The sequence below is a fragment of the Ranitomeya imitator genome, chromosome 1, assembly GCF_032444005.1.
Source record: "Ranitomeya imitator isolate aRanImi1 chromosome 1, aRanImi1.pri, whole genome shotgun sequence".
In the NCBI taxonomy this organism is placed as follows: Eukaryota; Metazoa; Chordata; class Amphibia; order Anura; family Dendrobatidae; genus Ranitomeya; species Ranitomeya imitator.
This window is the reverse complement of record NC_091282.1, coordinates 345,479,238-345,495,799: the sequence shown is the minus strand read 5'-3', so window position 1 is coordinate 345,495,799 and position 16,562 is coordinate 345,479,238. Positions and strand designations below refer to the sequence as shown.

General features: G+C 45.6%; 1 protein-coding gene across 1 annotated transcript in view; it reads right to left on the bottom strand.

The window, feature by feature from the left end:
- Nucleotides 1–16,562, bottom strand: part of EMID1 (EMI domain containing 1) — a 247,384-nt gene that overhangs the window by 164,211 nt on the left and 66,611 nt on the right. Inside the window, exons 5-6 of the mRNA XM_069759923.1 lie at nt 270–331; nt 68–182 (exon numbers count right to left, since the gene is read on the bottom strand). Of these exons, the coding sequence (XP_069616024.1) occupies nt 68–182; nt 270–331 (177 nt within the window). The remainder of the gene's footprint in view (nt 1–67; nt 183–269; nt 332–16,562) is intronic.

Here is a 16,562-nt window from a genome sequence, read left to right as displayed (position 1 = left end):
TAATTTTGTAATAGCGTTATTTCTGAGGAAAAGATCGTATAAAAAAATAGTATCATTCAAGTCCTACCCTTCATGCCCACCTCCCCAGGACTACCACGTGCTGGTGGGCTTCCCAACAGCCCAGAGGATTCAGGAGGTGATCCATTGCTTTGTGCAATATCAGATGCCAAGATGATTGCAACCTATCAACACAAATTGTTTATGCGTGTGAGTAAGGTACCTTATAAGTATCAAAGACTTACAGTAGCAACTCTGACACGTGAAATTACCTTTGCTTCCAGGGAGCTGAGGCGATCGGTAAGCTCTGGAATTTGACTGCAGTTTAAGCATCCTAGTCAGAGTAACAATGAGAAAAAAAATGTAAAATATAACAACAAGAAAATATTCTCATGTACATCTGATTTTGTAGCAAACTTTCCTTGTGCAGCTGCAAAATTCTAAACGCAACCTAGTTCAATCTTTCATCCTACAGTATTACTTCTGCCTTTAACTCCTTCACTCCAAATCCTGTTTTCACCTCCCTGACAAGGCCAATTTTTTTCCAATTCTGACCACTGTCACTATATGAGGTCATAACTCTGGAACACTTCAATGGATCCTACTGATTTTGAGAATATTTTTTCATGACATGTTATACTTAATGATAGTGGTATAATTTATTTGATATGACTTACATTTATTTGTGAAAAAATTGGAAATTTGGCAAAATGGAGAAAATTTCGCAATTTTCAAACTTCTAATTTTTATGATCGTAAGTCAGTTATGTTACCCAAAATGGTTAATAAATAACATTTCCCACATATCTACTTCACATCAGCACAATTTTTGAACATATAATTTTTTTATTATGAAGTAATAAGGGTTAAACGTAGACTAGTGATTTCTCATTTTTACAACTAAATTTACAAATCCATTTTTTTAGGGACCACATCACATTTCAAGTGACTTTGAAGGGCCTATATGACAGAAAATAACCAAAAGTGACACCATTCTAAAAACTGCACCCTCAAGATGCTCAAAACCACATTCAAGATGTTTATTAACCCTTCAGGCGCTTCACAGGAGTTAATGGAATGTGAAAGGAAAAAAAACATTTAACTTTTTTCACAAAATTTTTCCTTTAGACCCAATTTTTCATAACTTTCACAAAGGTAACAGGAGAGAATAGACCATGCACTTTCTGGTGCAATTTCTGCTGAGCAAGCTGACACCCAATATGTGGAGGAAAACTACTGTTTGGGTGCATGGCAGGCCTGAAAGGGAAGGAGCACCATTTTGACTTTTTTAATGCAAAATTTGTTGGAATAATTAGCGGACGCCATGTCGCATTTGGAGAGCCCCTGATGTGCCTAAACAGTGGAAATCCCCAATAAGTGACACCGTTTTGGAAACTATACCCCTCAGGGAACTTATCTAGATGTGTATTGAGCACCGTGAACCACCAGGTGCTTCACAGAAGTTTATAATGTAGAGCCATGAAAATTTAAAAAAAAAAATCACATTTTTCCAACAAAAATGTTTTTTTTGCTCCAAACTTTTAATTTTCATAAGGGTAATTGGAAAAATTGCACCATAAAATTTGTTGTGCAATTTCTTCTGAGTACGCCGATACCCAATATGTGAAGGAAAACTACTGTTTGTGTGCATGGCAGGCCTTGGAAAGGAAGGAGCGCCATTTGACTTTTTTAATGCAAAATTTGCTGGAATAATTAGTGGATGCCATGTCATGCTTGGAGAGCCCCTGATGTGCTTAAACAGTGGTAACCCCCAAAAAGTGACACTATTTTGGAACCTGCAGGGAACTTTCTAGATGTGCATTAAGCATCTTGAACCCCCAGGTGCTTCACAGAAGTTAACATGCCAATTGCCTCTTCTGAGAAGTTCTTCACAGAAGTTAATAATGTTGAGCAATAAAAATAAAAAAATCACATTTTTCCACAAAAATGTTTTTTAGCTCCAAACTTTCCATTTTCATAAGGGTAACTAGAGAAATTGTACCATACCATTTGTTGTGCAATTTCTCCTGATCATGTCAATAGCTAATATTTGAGGGAAAACCACTGTTTGGGTGCACTGCAGGGCTTGTAAGGGAAGGAGCGCCATTTGACTTTTTCAATGTAAAATTTGCTGACATAATTAGTAAATGACATGTCGCGTTTGGTGAGTTCCTGATGTGCCTAAACAGTGGAAATCCCCCACAAGTGACACCATTTTGGAAACTAGACCCCTCAGGGAACTTATTTAAATGTGTATTGAGCACCTTGAAACCTCAGGAGCTTCACAAAAGTTTATAACGTAGAAAATTTAAAAAAAAATCTAATTTTTCCCACAGAAATGTTTTTTAGCCACAAATTTTGCATTTCCACAAGGATAACAGGAGAAAATGGACCCCAAAATTTGTTGTGCAATTTCTTCTGAGTTTACCGATATCCCATATGTAGTCGAAAACTACTTTTGAGGCACAGTGCAAAGCTCAGAAGTGAAGGAGTGCCATATTGCAGTGCAGATTTTGCTGCACTGGTTTGAGAGTGCCATGTCCCATTGGCAGAGCCCCTGAGGTGCCACCACAGCAGAAGCCCATGTAAGTGTCCCCATTTTACAAACTACACCTTTCAATGAATTCATCTAGGGGTGCAGTGATCACAGGTGTTACAGAATTGTATACCATTGGACAGTGATGAAAAAATAATTTACATTTTTACCACAAAGATTGTGCGTTAGCCCAAAATTTTACATTTTCACACTGGGAAATGGGTAAAAATGGCACCAAAATTTGTTCCGCAATTTCTGCTGAATTTAGAAATACCCTATATATGGCTGTACAGTCAGGGCCGGCTCCAGGATTTTGTGGGCCCCGGGCAAAAGAGTCTCAGTGGGCCCACATACCACGATTCATGATGCACAGATACGTCGGAGAAATATAGATATACTACACAGGGCCTAGCCTTCCCCCTCATCCTTCTCATACAGATATGCACACACACAATACGCAGACATGCACACACACAATACGCAGACATGCACACACACACACAATACGGAGACATACACATACAGTACGCAGACATGCACACACACACACACACACACACACAATACGCAGACATATACATACAGTACGCAGACATGCACACACACACAATATGCAGATATGCACACACACACACAATACGCAGACATGCACATACAGTACGCAGACATGCACACACACAATACGCAGACATGCACACACACACTACGCAGACATGCACACACACACACAAATACGCAGACATGCACACACAATATGCAGACATGCACGCACACACACACACACACACACACACACAATACGCAGACATACACATACAGTACGCAGACATGCGCGCACACACACACAATACGTAGACATGCACACACACAATACGCAGATATTTACATAAATATATTTGAAGACAAATTCACAAAAATACTTAAATATGTACAGTCAAACGCACTGATATACACAGATATGCACATCATACAGGCATACCCAGACATACAGACAGACACAAGCCTCACTCACCTTCCCCAGGCTTGTCACCCATCAGGCTCCTCTGGCATGTGGCTGTGGAGGGAGCGCTGCTTGATCGATGGCCCTCACTTAAACACACATGGCCACCCACAGTGCACGCTGCAGCTGTGTCTGCTGTTAATGATGCGGTCAGGCAGACACTGTGCCTTTAACTTTGCTTGTGTGTTCGCCCAGCCGCGTCATTACTAGCAGAGACATCCCTGCACACTGCACTGTGCGAGGCGATGTTTATTTAAGTGATGGCTGAGCTCAAGTAGTGCCGAAGCTGCTGGGGGAGCGGCCCGGGCCCCCTGGTATCCCGGCCATGAGTGGGCCCCCCAATTTGTTCAGGGCCCCGGCACTTGCCCCGGTACGCCGGGTGCTGACGCCAGCCCTGTGTACAGTACTGCTTAGCCACACGGAGAGAATCAGGAGAATGGAACGCTATTTGCCTCCTGGAGCGCAGATTTTCCTAAAATAGTTGAAGGATTCCATATACAGAGCCCCTGAGTGCTAAAAAAGCAGAATCCCCCTCTCAAGTGACTCCATTTGGGAAATGATACCTGTTTGGGAATCTATCTACATGTGTAGTGACGATTTTGACTCCATGTGTGTTTTCCAGAAACAAGCAGTTGTAGATGTTGGTACAGTATTTTTCGGACAATAAGACGCACTTTTTCCCCAAAAAAATTGTGAGGAAAGTGGGGGGTGCATCTTATAGTTCGAACACAGGCTTACCGGTTGGTTGCATCAGTGGTGTGGTGGCGGCGGCAGAGGTGCAGACACTGTGCCTTTAACTTTGCTTGTGTGTCCGCCCAGCCGCGTCATTACTAGCAGAGACATCGCTGCACACTGCACTGTGCGAGGCGATGTTTATTTAAGTGATGGCTGAGCTCAAGTAGTGCCGAAGCTGCTGGAGGAGCGGCCCGGGCCCCCTGGTATCCCGGCCATGAGTGGGCCCCCCAATTTGTTCAGGGCCCCGGCACTTGCCCCGGTACGCCGGGTGCTGACGCCAGCCCTGTGTACAGTACTGCTTAGCTACACGGAGAGACTCAGGAGAATGGAACGCTATTTGCCTCCTGGAGCGCAGATTTTCCTAAAATAGTTGAAGGATTCCATATACAGAGCCCCTGAGTGCTAAAAAAGCAGAATCCCCCTCTCAAGTGACTCCATTTGGGAAATGATCCCTGTTTGGGAATTTATCTACATGTGTAGTGACGATTTTGACTCCATGTGTGTTTTCCAGAAACAAGCAGTTGTAGATGTTGGTACAGTATTTTTCAGACAATAAGATGCACTTTTTCCCCAAAAAAATTGTGAGGAAAGTGGGGGTTGCATCTTATAGTTCGAACACAGGCTTACCGGTTGGTTGCGTCAGTGGTGTGGTGTGGTGGCGGCGGCAGAGGTGCAGTGATGCTGAGGCGCGGTGAGTGGTACGGCATGCACCTGAGCAGGGTCCCTTCTTCAGGTTAGGTGAAGCCATGGCCCGGTGTCCACGGAGAGCAGAGCCGGGTGAAGCACTGGTTTCTCATTTTCGGCTGCCATGTTTCTGAGGCCGCATGTGCGCAGATTGAGTTTTCTGATTCCCGGGGCTTCAGGAAAATGGCTGCGGGAGGCCGCGGGTGCGCAGATTGAGATTGAGGCTGCCATTTTCCTGAAGCAGAGTTCACAGATTGAGATCTCAGGATGGGCACAAAAATGGTGTGTGTCCACGGGCCTGGAATACATCCGGAATAGCTGCAGATTGAACGCTGTGTACAACCGCAGCATTCAACTCGCAGCGTCCAGATGTTACAGCATAGTGGAGGGGATTTTATGAAATCCCGTCTCCACTATGCGTGCAAACACGCACCCGGCGGCCCTGCATTTATGGACATGCGGTGCGTCTTTTTAGAACACAGCATGTCTGTGTAGCTTGCGGCGACGCTGCAATAGCAGGGCCCTATGAATGGGGTGCGGAGATTCCAGATGTGTGCTACCTCTTGAAGCTCATCTAGAGAATGCCAAGAGTGTGCAAAGCAGTCATCAAAGCAAAAGGTGGCTACTTTGAAGAACCTAGAATATAAGACATGTTTTCAGTTGTTTAACACTTTTTTGTTAAGTATATAATTCCACATGTGTTAATTCATAGTTTCGATTCCTTCAGTGTGAATTTACAATTTTCATAGTCATGAAAATGCAGAAAAATCTTTAAATGAGAAGGTGTGTCCAAACTTTTTGTCTGTACTGTAAGTGCAGCGCCCCAGAGTCCTGGTTGCTGCAGTAATGTCGCTCTTCCACCAGGGGGAGTGATGTTACGTCTGATGGCACCGAAGGAGTCCACCCTGCCAGGTATCACAAGACCCACAGCACACTTCACACTCCAGTCCACCAGGGGGAGCTAAGGGTTCTACCTACTGGGCCACTCCTCACAGATGGGTAAAACTGGTGGGTTGGTTAGAAAGTGAGGGAGAGAAGCTGGGAGCAGGAGGGAGAGAGAGGAAGCGAGAAGGAGAAAGAAGGAAGGAGCTGCCTGGGTTTGTCCTATCCATCTGGGGGACAGAGAGAAGAGAAACATCTACAACAGTTGTGAGGACCTCACCGAGTTGCTCAGCAGGGGGGTACTACAACGCCCGAGCACTAGTAGGTAGGCTACTGACTTCCACCTGGACAAGGGGGACTCTGGAAGTGTCATCGGACCGGCAGGACCCTGCCTACCCTGTAGTCCTGTACTCTGGACTGCGGATGCAAAAGCCTTCAGTAAAGGTAAAGAGACTGCACCCTTTGTGTCCTCGTTATTAACTGCGCCTCACATCATCACCATCTACACTACTGGGAAGCCCTGGGGAAACACTTCACCTGTGGGAAGGTATTCCATCTAGCTGCCATAACATCACCCCAGTGGACCCCTAAGCAGCGTCGGTCACCCTGACCGAGTACCACAGGTGGCGTCACAAACACTTGACAAACTTACATCACCTTTAATTGGGCGCCCCTTAGCAGGGCCATGGACCGGGTCGGGCCACCGTGACATCCCCAGATAGAAGGGACCGAAGGACCCGGTACCGAGTACCCCATTGCCCTGCGCCTGGGGGGGCTGCCGCATATAAAAAACTCAAAATCTGTAGTAGCCCACTCTATACCAATCCACAGTTCTCTCCCTATTTGGGTTAAATTTGGCACGCCCCCTCTTCACCCACAGGAGCAGAATACTGTGCATGTTACATTTCGCTAGCACCCCCCGTCATGAGATTGGGGACCCCGAAGTTAGGCCCTATACATATAATGGGGAAATGTGAAATCTGTAGTAGCCCGCTCAATACAAATCCACAGTTCTCGCCCGATTTGGGTGAAATTTAGCATGCATTGCCCCCTCTCCACCCTCCTCTCCACACACAGGAGAAGAATACTGTGCACGTTAAATGTCGCTAGCGTCCACCCGTCATGAGATTGGGGCCCCCGAAGCTAGGCCCTATACATATAATGGAGAAATGTGAAGGTGAAAATAAAAGTGCTGAGGGGAAAACAATTATAGCGATGGCCCAAAGAGTCGCTGCTAAAGGGGCAGCACCACCACACACAACACACAAACATTTCACAAACACCATACAAACATCACACAAACAACACACATACACCAACCCAAAAGCACAACACCACACAAATACCACACCACGCAAACACAAGACCACTCTAGACACACACAACACAAACACCACCACACAAATACCACAACACCCCATAAATACCACATGCACACCACACACACACACACACACACACACACACATAAGCACAACACCACACAAATGCCACAACACACCACACAAATACCAGACCACTCTAGACACACACAACACAACCACCACCCCACAAATACCACTGGATGCACCCTACGCACACGGATAAACATTACTGAGCAGCAATATTGGTCAGGCGAAAAATGCCTCATAGTAAGATTATATGCAAATTGCCTCTTCAAAGAGAAAGAGGACTTAAACTCTATAGTGCCACCTGTTGGAAGTAGCGATTCTACCAGTCACAATCAACCCTTTAACGATTCGTGTAATATGACTTAGGATAAAAGCAAAATCAGTATCTCAATTCGCAGACACGAATTTTCGGGCTGTTGGCCCTCGTCAGTGCGAAGCATGAGAACTAATTGGGCTAGAAGAAAGGCTCTGGACTGGGGTTTAAGGGGTAAGGTTTCTCCTTATAGAGAGTGACATACCATCTCTGGCTTGGATTGTCATTATTACTATTATTACTATACAGGGAGCTTTCATCACTGAAGCTGCTGAGGTAAAGTGAAAGCTGAGCTTTGATTGGTTGCTATGGACAAATAGACAAGGCTGCCTGTGAGGTGGTTTTCATTACTGAGATGTGAGCTCCTTCAGGTGACGCTCAAAATTTTACTTTAGCTACCATAACCAGCAGTTTAACATATTTTCTGCGAGCGAAGCCGTAGGTATTCTACTAGTATATTTTAAATTAATTAGAGTTTACTTGTTAGAACCGTGATTATTTTTTCAAAAAGTTATATATATATATCCCCTTCATGACCTTGGGATTTTCCGTTTTTCCGTGTTCGTTTTTTGCTCCCCTTCTTCCCAGAGCCATAACTTTTTTATTTTTCCGTCAATATGGCCATGTGAGGGCTTATTTTTTTGCGAAACAAGTTGTACTTTTGAACGACATCATTGGTTTTAGCATGTCGTGTACTAGAAAATGGGAAAAAAATTCTAAGTGCGGTGAAATTGCAAAAAAAGTGCAATCCCACACTTGTTTTTTGATTGGCATTTTTACTAGGTTCACTAAATGCTAAAGCAGACCTGCCATTATGATTCTCCAGGTCATTATAAGTTTACTAGATTGTGGCCCGATTCTAACGCATCGGGTATTCTAGAATATGCATGTCCCCGTAGTATATGGACAATGATGATTCCAGAATTCGCGGCAGATTGTGCCCGTCGCTGATTGATCGAGGCAACCTTTATGACATCATCGTCGCCATGGCAACCATTATGACATCTACGTCGATACTGTGCCCGTCGCTGAATCAGAAACGTGAGATGTCTACGTCCTTTATGACATCATCGTCGCTGTGCCCGTTGCTGATTGGTCGAGGCCTGGCGGCCTCGACCAATCAGAGACGCGGGATTTCTACGTCGATGCTGTGCCGGTCTCTGATTGGTCGAGGCCTGGCGGCCTCGACCAATCAGAGAGCCGGGATTTCCAGGACAGACAGAAAGACAGACAGAAAGAAAGACAGACAGACAGACAGACGGAAAAACCCTTAGACAATTATATATATAGATAGACACCAAACATGTCTAGGTTCTCTTTTATCTAAGTGGTGAAAAAAAATTCCGAACTTTGCTAAGAAAAAAAAAATTTGCATCATTTTCCGATACCCGTAAGGTCTCCATTTTTCATGATCTGGGGTCGGATGAGAGCTTAATTTTTGCGTGCTGAGCTGGCGTTTTTAATGATAGCATTTTGGTGCAGATACGTTCTTTTGATCGCCCGTTATTGCATTTTAATGCAATGTTGCGGCGACCAAAAAAACGTAATTCTGCCCTTTCGAATTTTTTTCTCGCCACGCCGTTTAGCGATTAGGTTAATCCTTTTTTTTATTGATAGATCGGGCGATTCTGAAAGCAGCGATACCAAATATGTGTAGGTTTGATTTTTTTAATTGATTTATTTTGAATGGGGCAAAAGGGGGTGATTTAACCCCTTCCCGACCCATGACGCCACGTAGGCGTCATGAAAGTCGGTGCCAATCCGACCCATGACGCCTATGTGGCGTCATGGAAAGATCGCGTCCCTGCAGATCGGGTGAAAGGGTTAACTCCCATTTCACCCGATCTGCAGGGACAGGGGGAGTGGTAGTTTAGCCCAGGGGGGGTGGCTTCACCCCCCCGTGGCTACGATCGCTCTGATTGGCTGTTGAAAGTGAAACTGCCAATCAGAGCGATTTGTAATATTTCACCTATTATAACGGGTGAAATATTACAATCCAGCCATGGCCGATGCTGCAATATCATCGGCCATGGCTGGAAATACTAATGTGCCCCCACCCCACCCCACCGATCGCCCCCCCAGCCCCCCAATCTGTCCGGTACACTGCTCCGGCTCCCCTCCGTCCTGTGCGCCGCTCCCCCCGTGCTCGTGTCCGCTCCCCCCGTGCTCCAATCACCCTCCCCGTGCTCCAACCACCCCCCCTGCACTCCGATCCATCCCCCCTGCAGTCCGATCCACCCCCCTGCAGTCCGATCCACGCCCCCGATGCTCCAATGCACCCCCCCCGTGCTCCGTTCCACCCCTCCCGCGCTCCGATCCACCCCCCATGCTCCGATAACCCCCCCCTTGCTCCCCCCCACCCCATCATACTTACCGATCCTGCCGGGGTCCGTCCGTCTTCCTCCCGGGCGCCGCCATCTTCCAAAATGGCGGGCGCATGCGCAGTGCGCCCGCCGAATCTGCCGGCCGGCAGATTCGTTCCAAAGTGCATTTTGATCACTGAGATAGATTATATCTCAGTCATCAAAATAAAAAAAATAATAAATGACCCCCCCCCCTTTGTCACCCCCATAGGTAGGGACAATAAAAAAATAAAGTATTTTTTTTTCCACTAATGTTAGAATAGGGTTAGGGTTAGGGGTAGGGTTAGGGGTAGGGTTAGGGCTAGGGTTAGGGCTAGTGGTAGGGTTAGGGGTAGGGTTAGGGGTAGGGTTAGGGTTAGGGGTAGGGTTAGGGGTAGGGTTAGGGCTAGGGTTAAGGTTTCGGTATGTGCACACGTATTCTGGTCCTCTGCGGATTTTTCCGCTGCGGATTTGATAAATCCGCAGTGCTAAACCGCTGCGGATTTATGGCGGATTTACCGCATTTTTTCTGCGCATTTCACTGCGGTTTTACAACTGCAATTTTCTATTGGAGCAGTTGTAAAACCGCTGCGGAATCCGCACAAAGAAGTGACATGCTGCGGAATGTAAACCGCTGCGTTTGCGTGCAGTTTTTCCGCAGCATGTGTACAGCGATTTTTGTTTCCCATAGGTTTACATTGAACTGTAAACTCATGGGAAACTGCTGCGGATCCGCAGCGTTTTCCGCAGCGTGTGCACATACCTTTATAATTAGGCTATGTGCACACGGTGCGGATTTGGCTGCGGATCCGCAGCAGATTGGCCGCTGCGGATTCGCAGCAGTGTTTCATCAGGTTTACAGTACCATGTAAACATATGGAAACCAAATCCGCTGTGCCCATGGTGCGGAAAATACCGCGCGGAAACGCTGCGTTGTATTTTCCGCAGCATGTCAATTCTTTGTGCGGATTCCGCAGCGTTTTACACCTGTTCCTCAATAGGAATCCGCAGGTGAAATCCGCACAAAAAACACTGGAAATCCGCGGAAAATCCGCAGGTAAAACGCAGTGCCTTTTACCCGCGGATTTTTCAAAAATGATGCTGAAAAATCTCACACGAATCCGCAACGTGGGCACATAGCCTTAGGGTTAGGGTTGGAATTAGGGTTGTGGTTAGGGTTGTGGTTAGGGGTGTGTTGGGGTTAGGGTTGTGATTAGGGTTATGGCTACAGTTGGGATTAGAGTCAGGGGTGTGGGGGGGTTAGTGTTGGAGGTAGAATTGAGGGGTTACCACTGTTTAGGCACATCAGGGGTCTCCAAACGCAACATGGCGCCACCATTGATTCCAGCCAATCTCGTATTCAAAAAGTCAAATGGTGCTCCCTCAATTCCGAGCCCCGACGTGTGCCCAAACAGTGGTTTACCCCCACATATGGGGTACCAGCATACTCAGGATAAACTGCGCAACAATTACTGGGGTCCAATTTCTCCTGTTACCCTTGTGAAAATAAAAAAATGCTTGCTAAAACATCATTTTTGAGGAAAGAAAAAATATTTTTTATTTTCACGGCTCTGCGTTGTAAACGTCTGTGAAGCACTTGGGGGTTCAAAGTGCTCACCACATATCTAGATAAGTTCCTTTGGGGGTCTAGTTTCTAAAATGGGGTCACTTGTGGGGGGTTTCTACTGTTTAGCCACATCAGGGGCTCTGCAAACGCAACGTGACGCCCACAGAGCATTCCATCAAAGTCTGCATTTCAAAACGTCACTACTTCACTTCCGAGCCCCGGCATGTGCCCAAACAGTAGTTTACCCCCACATATGGGGTATCACCGTACTCAGGAGAAACTGGACAACAAATATTGGGGTCAAATTTCTCCTGTTACCCTTGGGAAAATTAAAAAATTCTGGGCTAAATAATTATTTTTGAGGAAAGAAAACGTATTTATTATTTTCACGGCTCTGCATTATAAACTTCTGTGAAGCACTTGGGGGTTCAAAGTGCTCACCACACATCTAGATAAGTTCCTTTCGGGGTCTAGTTTCCAAAATGGGGTCACTTGTGGGGGGTTTCTACTGTTAAGCCACATCAGGGGCTCTGCAAACGCAACGTGACGCCCACAGAGCATTCCATCAAAGTCTGCATTTCAAAACGTCACTACTTCACTTCCGAGCCCCGGCATGTGCCCAAACAGTGGTTTACCCCCACATATGGGGTATCAGCGTACTCAGGAGAAACTGGACAACAACTTTTGGGGTCAAATTTCTCCTGTTACCCTTGGGAAAATAAAAAATTGCAGGCTAAAAGATCATTTTTGAGAAAATAATTTTTTTTTTTATTTTCATGGCTCTCCGTTATAAACTTCTGTGAAGCACTTGGGGGTTCAAACTCCTCACCACACATCTAGATTAGTTCCTTTGGTGGACTAGTTTCCAAAATGGGGTCATTTCTGGGGGATCTCCAATGTTTAGGCACACAGGGGCTCTCCAAACGTGACATGGCGTCCGCTAATGATTGGAGCTAATTTTCCATTTAAAAAGCCAAATGGCGTGCCTTCCTTTCCGAGCCCTGCCGTGCGCCCAAACAGTGGTTTACCCCCACATATGGGGTATCAGCGTACTCAGGACAAACTGGACAACAACATTTGGGGTCCAATTTCTCCTATTACCCTTGGCAAAATAGGAAATTCCAGGCTAAAAAATCATTTTTGAGGAAAGAAAAATTATTTTTTATTTCATGGCTCTGCGTTATAAACTTCTGTGAAGCACCTGGGGGTTTAAAGTGCTCAATATTCATCTAGATAAGTTCCTTGGGGGGTCTAGTTTCCAAAATGGGGTCACTTGTGGGGGAGCTCCAATGTTTAGGCACACAGGGGCTCTCCAAACGCGACATGGTGTCCGCTAACAATTGGAGCTAATTTTCCATTCAAAAAGTCAAATGGCGCGCCTTCCCTTCCGAGCCCTGCCGAGTGCCCAAACAGTGGTTTACCCCCACATATGAGGTATCGGCGTACTCGGGAGAAATTGCCCAACAAATTTTATGATCCATTTTATCCTATTGCCCATGTGAAAATAAAAAAATTGAGGCAAAAATATTTTTTTTGTGAAAAAAAAGTACTTTTTCATTTTTTACAGATCAATTTGTGAAGCACCTGAGGGTTTAAAGTGCTCACTAGGCATCTAAATAAGTTCCTTGGGGGGTCTAGTTTCCAAAATGGGGTCACTTGTGGGGGAGCACCAATGTTTAGGCACACAGGAGCTCTCCAAACGCGACATGGTGTCCGCTAACGATGGAAATAATTTTTCATTCAAAAAGTCAAATGGCGCTCCTTCCCTTCCGAGCCTTACCATGTGCCCAAACAGTGGTTTACCCCCACATGTGAGGTATTGGTGTACTCAGGAGAAATTGCCCAACAAATTTTAGGTTCCATTTTATCTTGTTGCCCATGTGAAAATGAAAAAATTGAGGCTAAAAGAATTTTTTTGTGAAAAAAAAGTACTTTTTCATTTTTAGGATTAATTTGTGAAGCACCTGGGGGTTCAAAGTGCTCACTATGCATCTAGATAAGTTCCTTGGGGCGTCTAGTTTCCAAAATGGGGTCACTTGTGGGGGAGCTCCAATTTTTAGGCACACGGGGGCTCTCCAAACGTGACATGGTGTCCACTAAAGATTGGAGCCAATTTTTGATTCAAAAAGTCAAATGGCGCTCCTTCCCTTCCAAGCCCTGCCGTGCGCCCAGTTGTTTACCCCCACATATGAGGTATCAGCGTACTCAGGACAAATTGGACAACAACTTTCGTGGTTCAGTTTCTCCTTTTACCATTGGGAAAATAAAAAAATTGTTGCTAAAAGATCATTTTTGTGACTAAAAAGTTAAATGTTAATTTTTTCCTTCCATGTTGCTTCTGCTGCTGTGAAGCACCTGAAGGGTTAATAAACTTCTTGAATGTGGTTTTGAGTACCTTGAGGGGTGCAGTTTTTAGAATGGTGTCACTTTTGGGTATTTTCAGCCATATAGACCCCTCAAACTGACTTCAAATGTGAGGTGGTCCCTAAAAAAAATGGTTTGGTAAATTTCGTTGTAAAAATGAGAAATCGCTGGTCAAATTTTAACCCTTATAACTTCCTAGCAAAAAAAATTTTTGTTTCCAAAATTGTGCTGATGTAAAGTAAACATGTGGGAAATGTTATTTATTAACTATTTTGTGTCACATAACTCTCTGGTTTAACAGAATAAAAATTCAAAATTTGAAAATTGCAAAATTTGCAAAATTTTCGCCAAATTTCCGTTTTTCTCACATAAACGCAGAATTTATTGACCTAAATTTACCACTAACATGAAGCCCAATATGTCACGAAAAAACAATCTCAGAACCGCTAGGATCCTTTGAAGCGTTCCTGAGTTATTACCTCATAAAGGGACACTGGTCAGAATTGCAAAAAACGGCAAGGTCTTTAAGGTCAAAATAGGCTGGGTCATGAAGGGGTTAAACTTTTAGATATATATTTTTTTTTTAACTTTTTTTTTTTACTTTTGCCATGCTTCAATAGCCTCCATGGGAGACTAGAAGCTGGCACCACTCGATCGGCTCTGCTACATAGCAGCGATCATCAGATCGCTGCTATTCAGCGTCGGACTGGAGCACCTTGGGCCCACCAGAGAAAATCATTCTTGGGGCCCACTTTGTAGCTACATAGAAATAGATTCAAGACCACCAATTGTGCGGTAAAAAGCGCTAAAATCAGGGTACAATATAAGGTAGTACCCATCTTAATTATGTAGCAAGGGTTGGGGTAGCCCCCTCGCAGAATATAATTTAGCCCCCTCACAGAATATAACGCAGTCCCCTCTAATCTATATATATAATTGTCTAAGGGTTTTTCCGTCTGTCTGTCTGTCTGTCTGTCCTGGAAATCCCGCGTCTCTGATTGGTCGAGGCCGCCATATATATATACTAGATTGTGGCCCGATTCTAACGCATCGGGTATTCGAGAATATGCTTGTCCCCGTAGTATATGGACAATGATGATTCCAGAATTCGCGTCACACTGTGCCCGTCGCTGATTGGTTGAGGCAACCATTATGACATCATCGTCACCATGGCAACCATTATGACATCTACGTCGATACTGTGCCCGTCGCTGAATCAGAAACGTGAGATGTCTACGTCCTTTATGACATCATCGTCGCTGTGCCCGTTGCTGATTGGTCGAGGCCTGGCGGCCTCGACCAATCAGAGACCGGCACAGCATCGACGTAGAAATCTCGCGTCTCTGATTGGTCATCATTGTCCATATACTACGGGGACATGCATATTCTAGAATACCCGATGCGTTAGAATCGGGCCACAATCTAGTAGAATATAATGCAGCACCCCACGAAATATAATGCAACCCCCTCAGGTATAACACAGTCCCCACCATAGAATATAATGTAGCACCCTCATATGGTATAATGCAGCCCTCTCATATAGTACTAGATTGTGGGCCGATTCTAACGCATCGGGTATTCTAGAATATGCATGTCCCCGTAGTATATGGACAATGATGATTCCAGAATTCGCGGCACACTGTGCCCGTCGCTGATTGGTCGAGGCAACCTTTATGACATCATCGTCGCCATGGCAACCATTATGACATCTATGTCGATACTGCGCCCGTCGCTGAATCCGAAACGTGAGATTTCTACGTCCTTTATGACATCATCGTCGCTGTACCCGTTGCTGATTGGTCGAGGCCGCCATCAGAGACACGGGATTTCTACGTCGATGCTGTGCCGGTCTCTGATTGGTCGAGGCCTGGCAGCCTCGACCAATCAGAGAGCCGGGATTTCCAGGACAGACAGACAAACAGACAGAAAGACAGACAGACAGACAGAAAGACAGACAGACAGACGGAAAAACCCTTAGACAATTATATATATAGATAATGCAGCCACCACAGAATATAATGTAGTCAACTGAGAGAATGCAGCACCACCACAGAATATAATGCAGCCCCCCCATAGAGTATACTGTAGCCCTCTCACATAGTATGATGTAGCCCCCCATAATATAATGTAGTCCCCTGAGAATAATGCAGTCCCTCCACAGAATATAATGTAGCCCCCTCATAAAGTATAATGCAGGCCCTCCCCACCCCATCATTGTCCTCATCACCACCTCCATCATTGCCTTCTCCCCCACCACCTCCATCACTGCCCATTCCACCACCTGCATCATTGCCTCCTCCCCCACCATCATTGTCCATTTCATCACCTGCACCATTGCCTCCCCCACCATCATCCTTGCCCATCACCTCCATCATTGCCTCCCCCCACCACCATCATTGCCCATTTCATCACCTCCATCATTGCCTCCCACCACCACCATTGCCCACCACCATCATTGCCCATCACCTCCATCATTCCCTCCCACCACCATTGCCCATTTCATCACCTCCATCATTGCCTCCCACCACCACCATTGCCCATCACCACCATCATTGCCTCCCCCCCACCATCATTGCCCATCACCTCCATCATTGCCTTCTCACCATCATTGCCTATCACCTCCATCATTGCCTCCCATACCATCATTACCTATCACCTCCATCGCCTCCCCTCACCCTTATTGCCCATCACCTTCATCATTCCCTCCCTCACCATGATTGCCCATCACCTCCATCATTGTCTCCCCCACCAT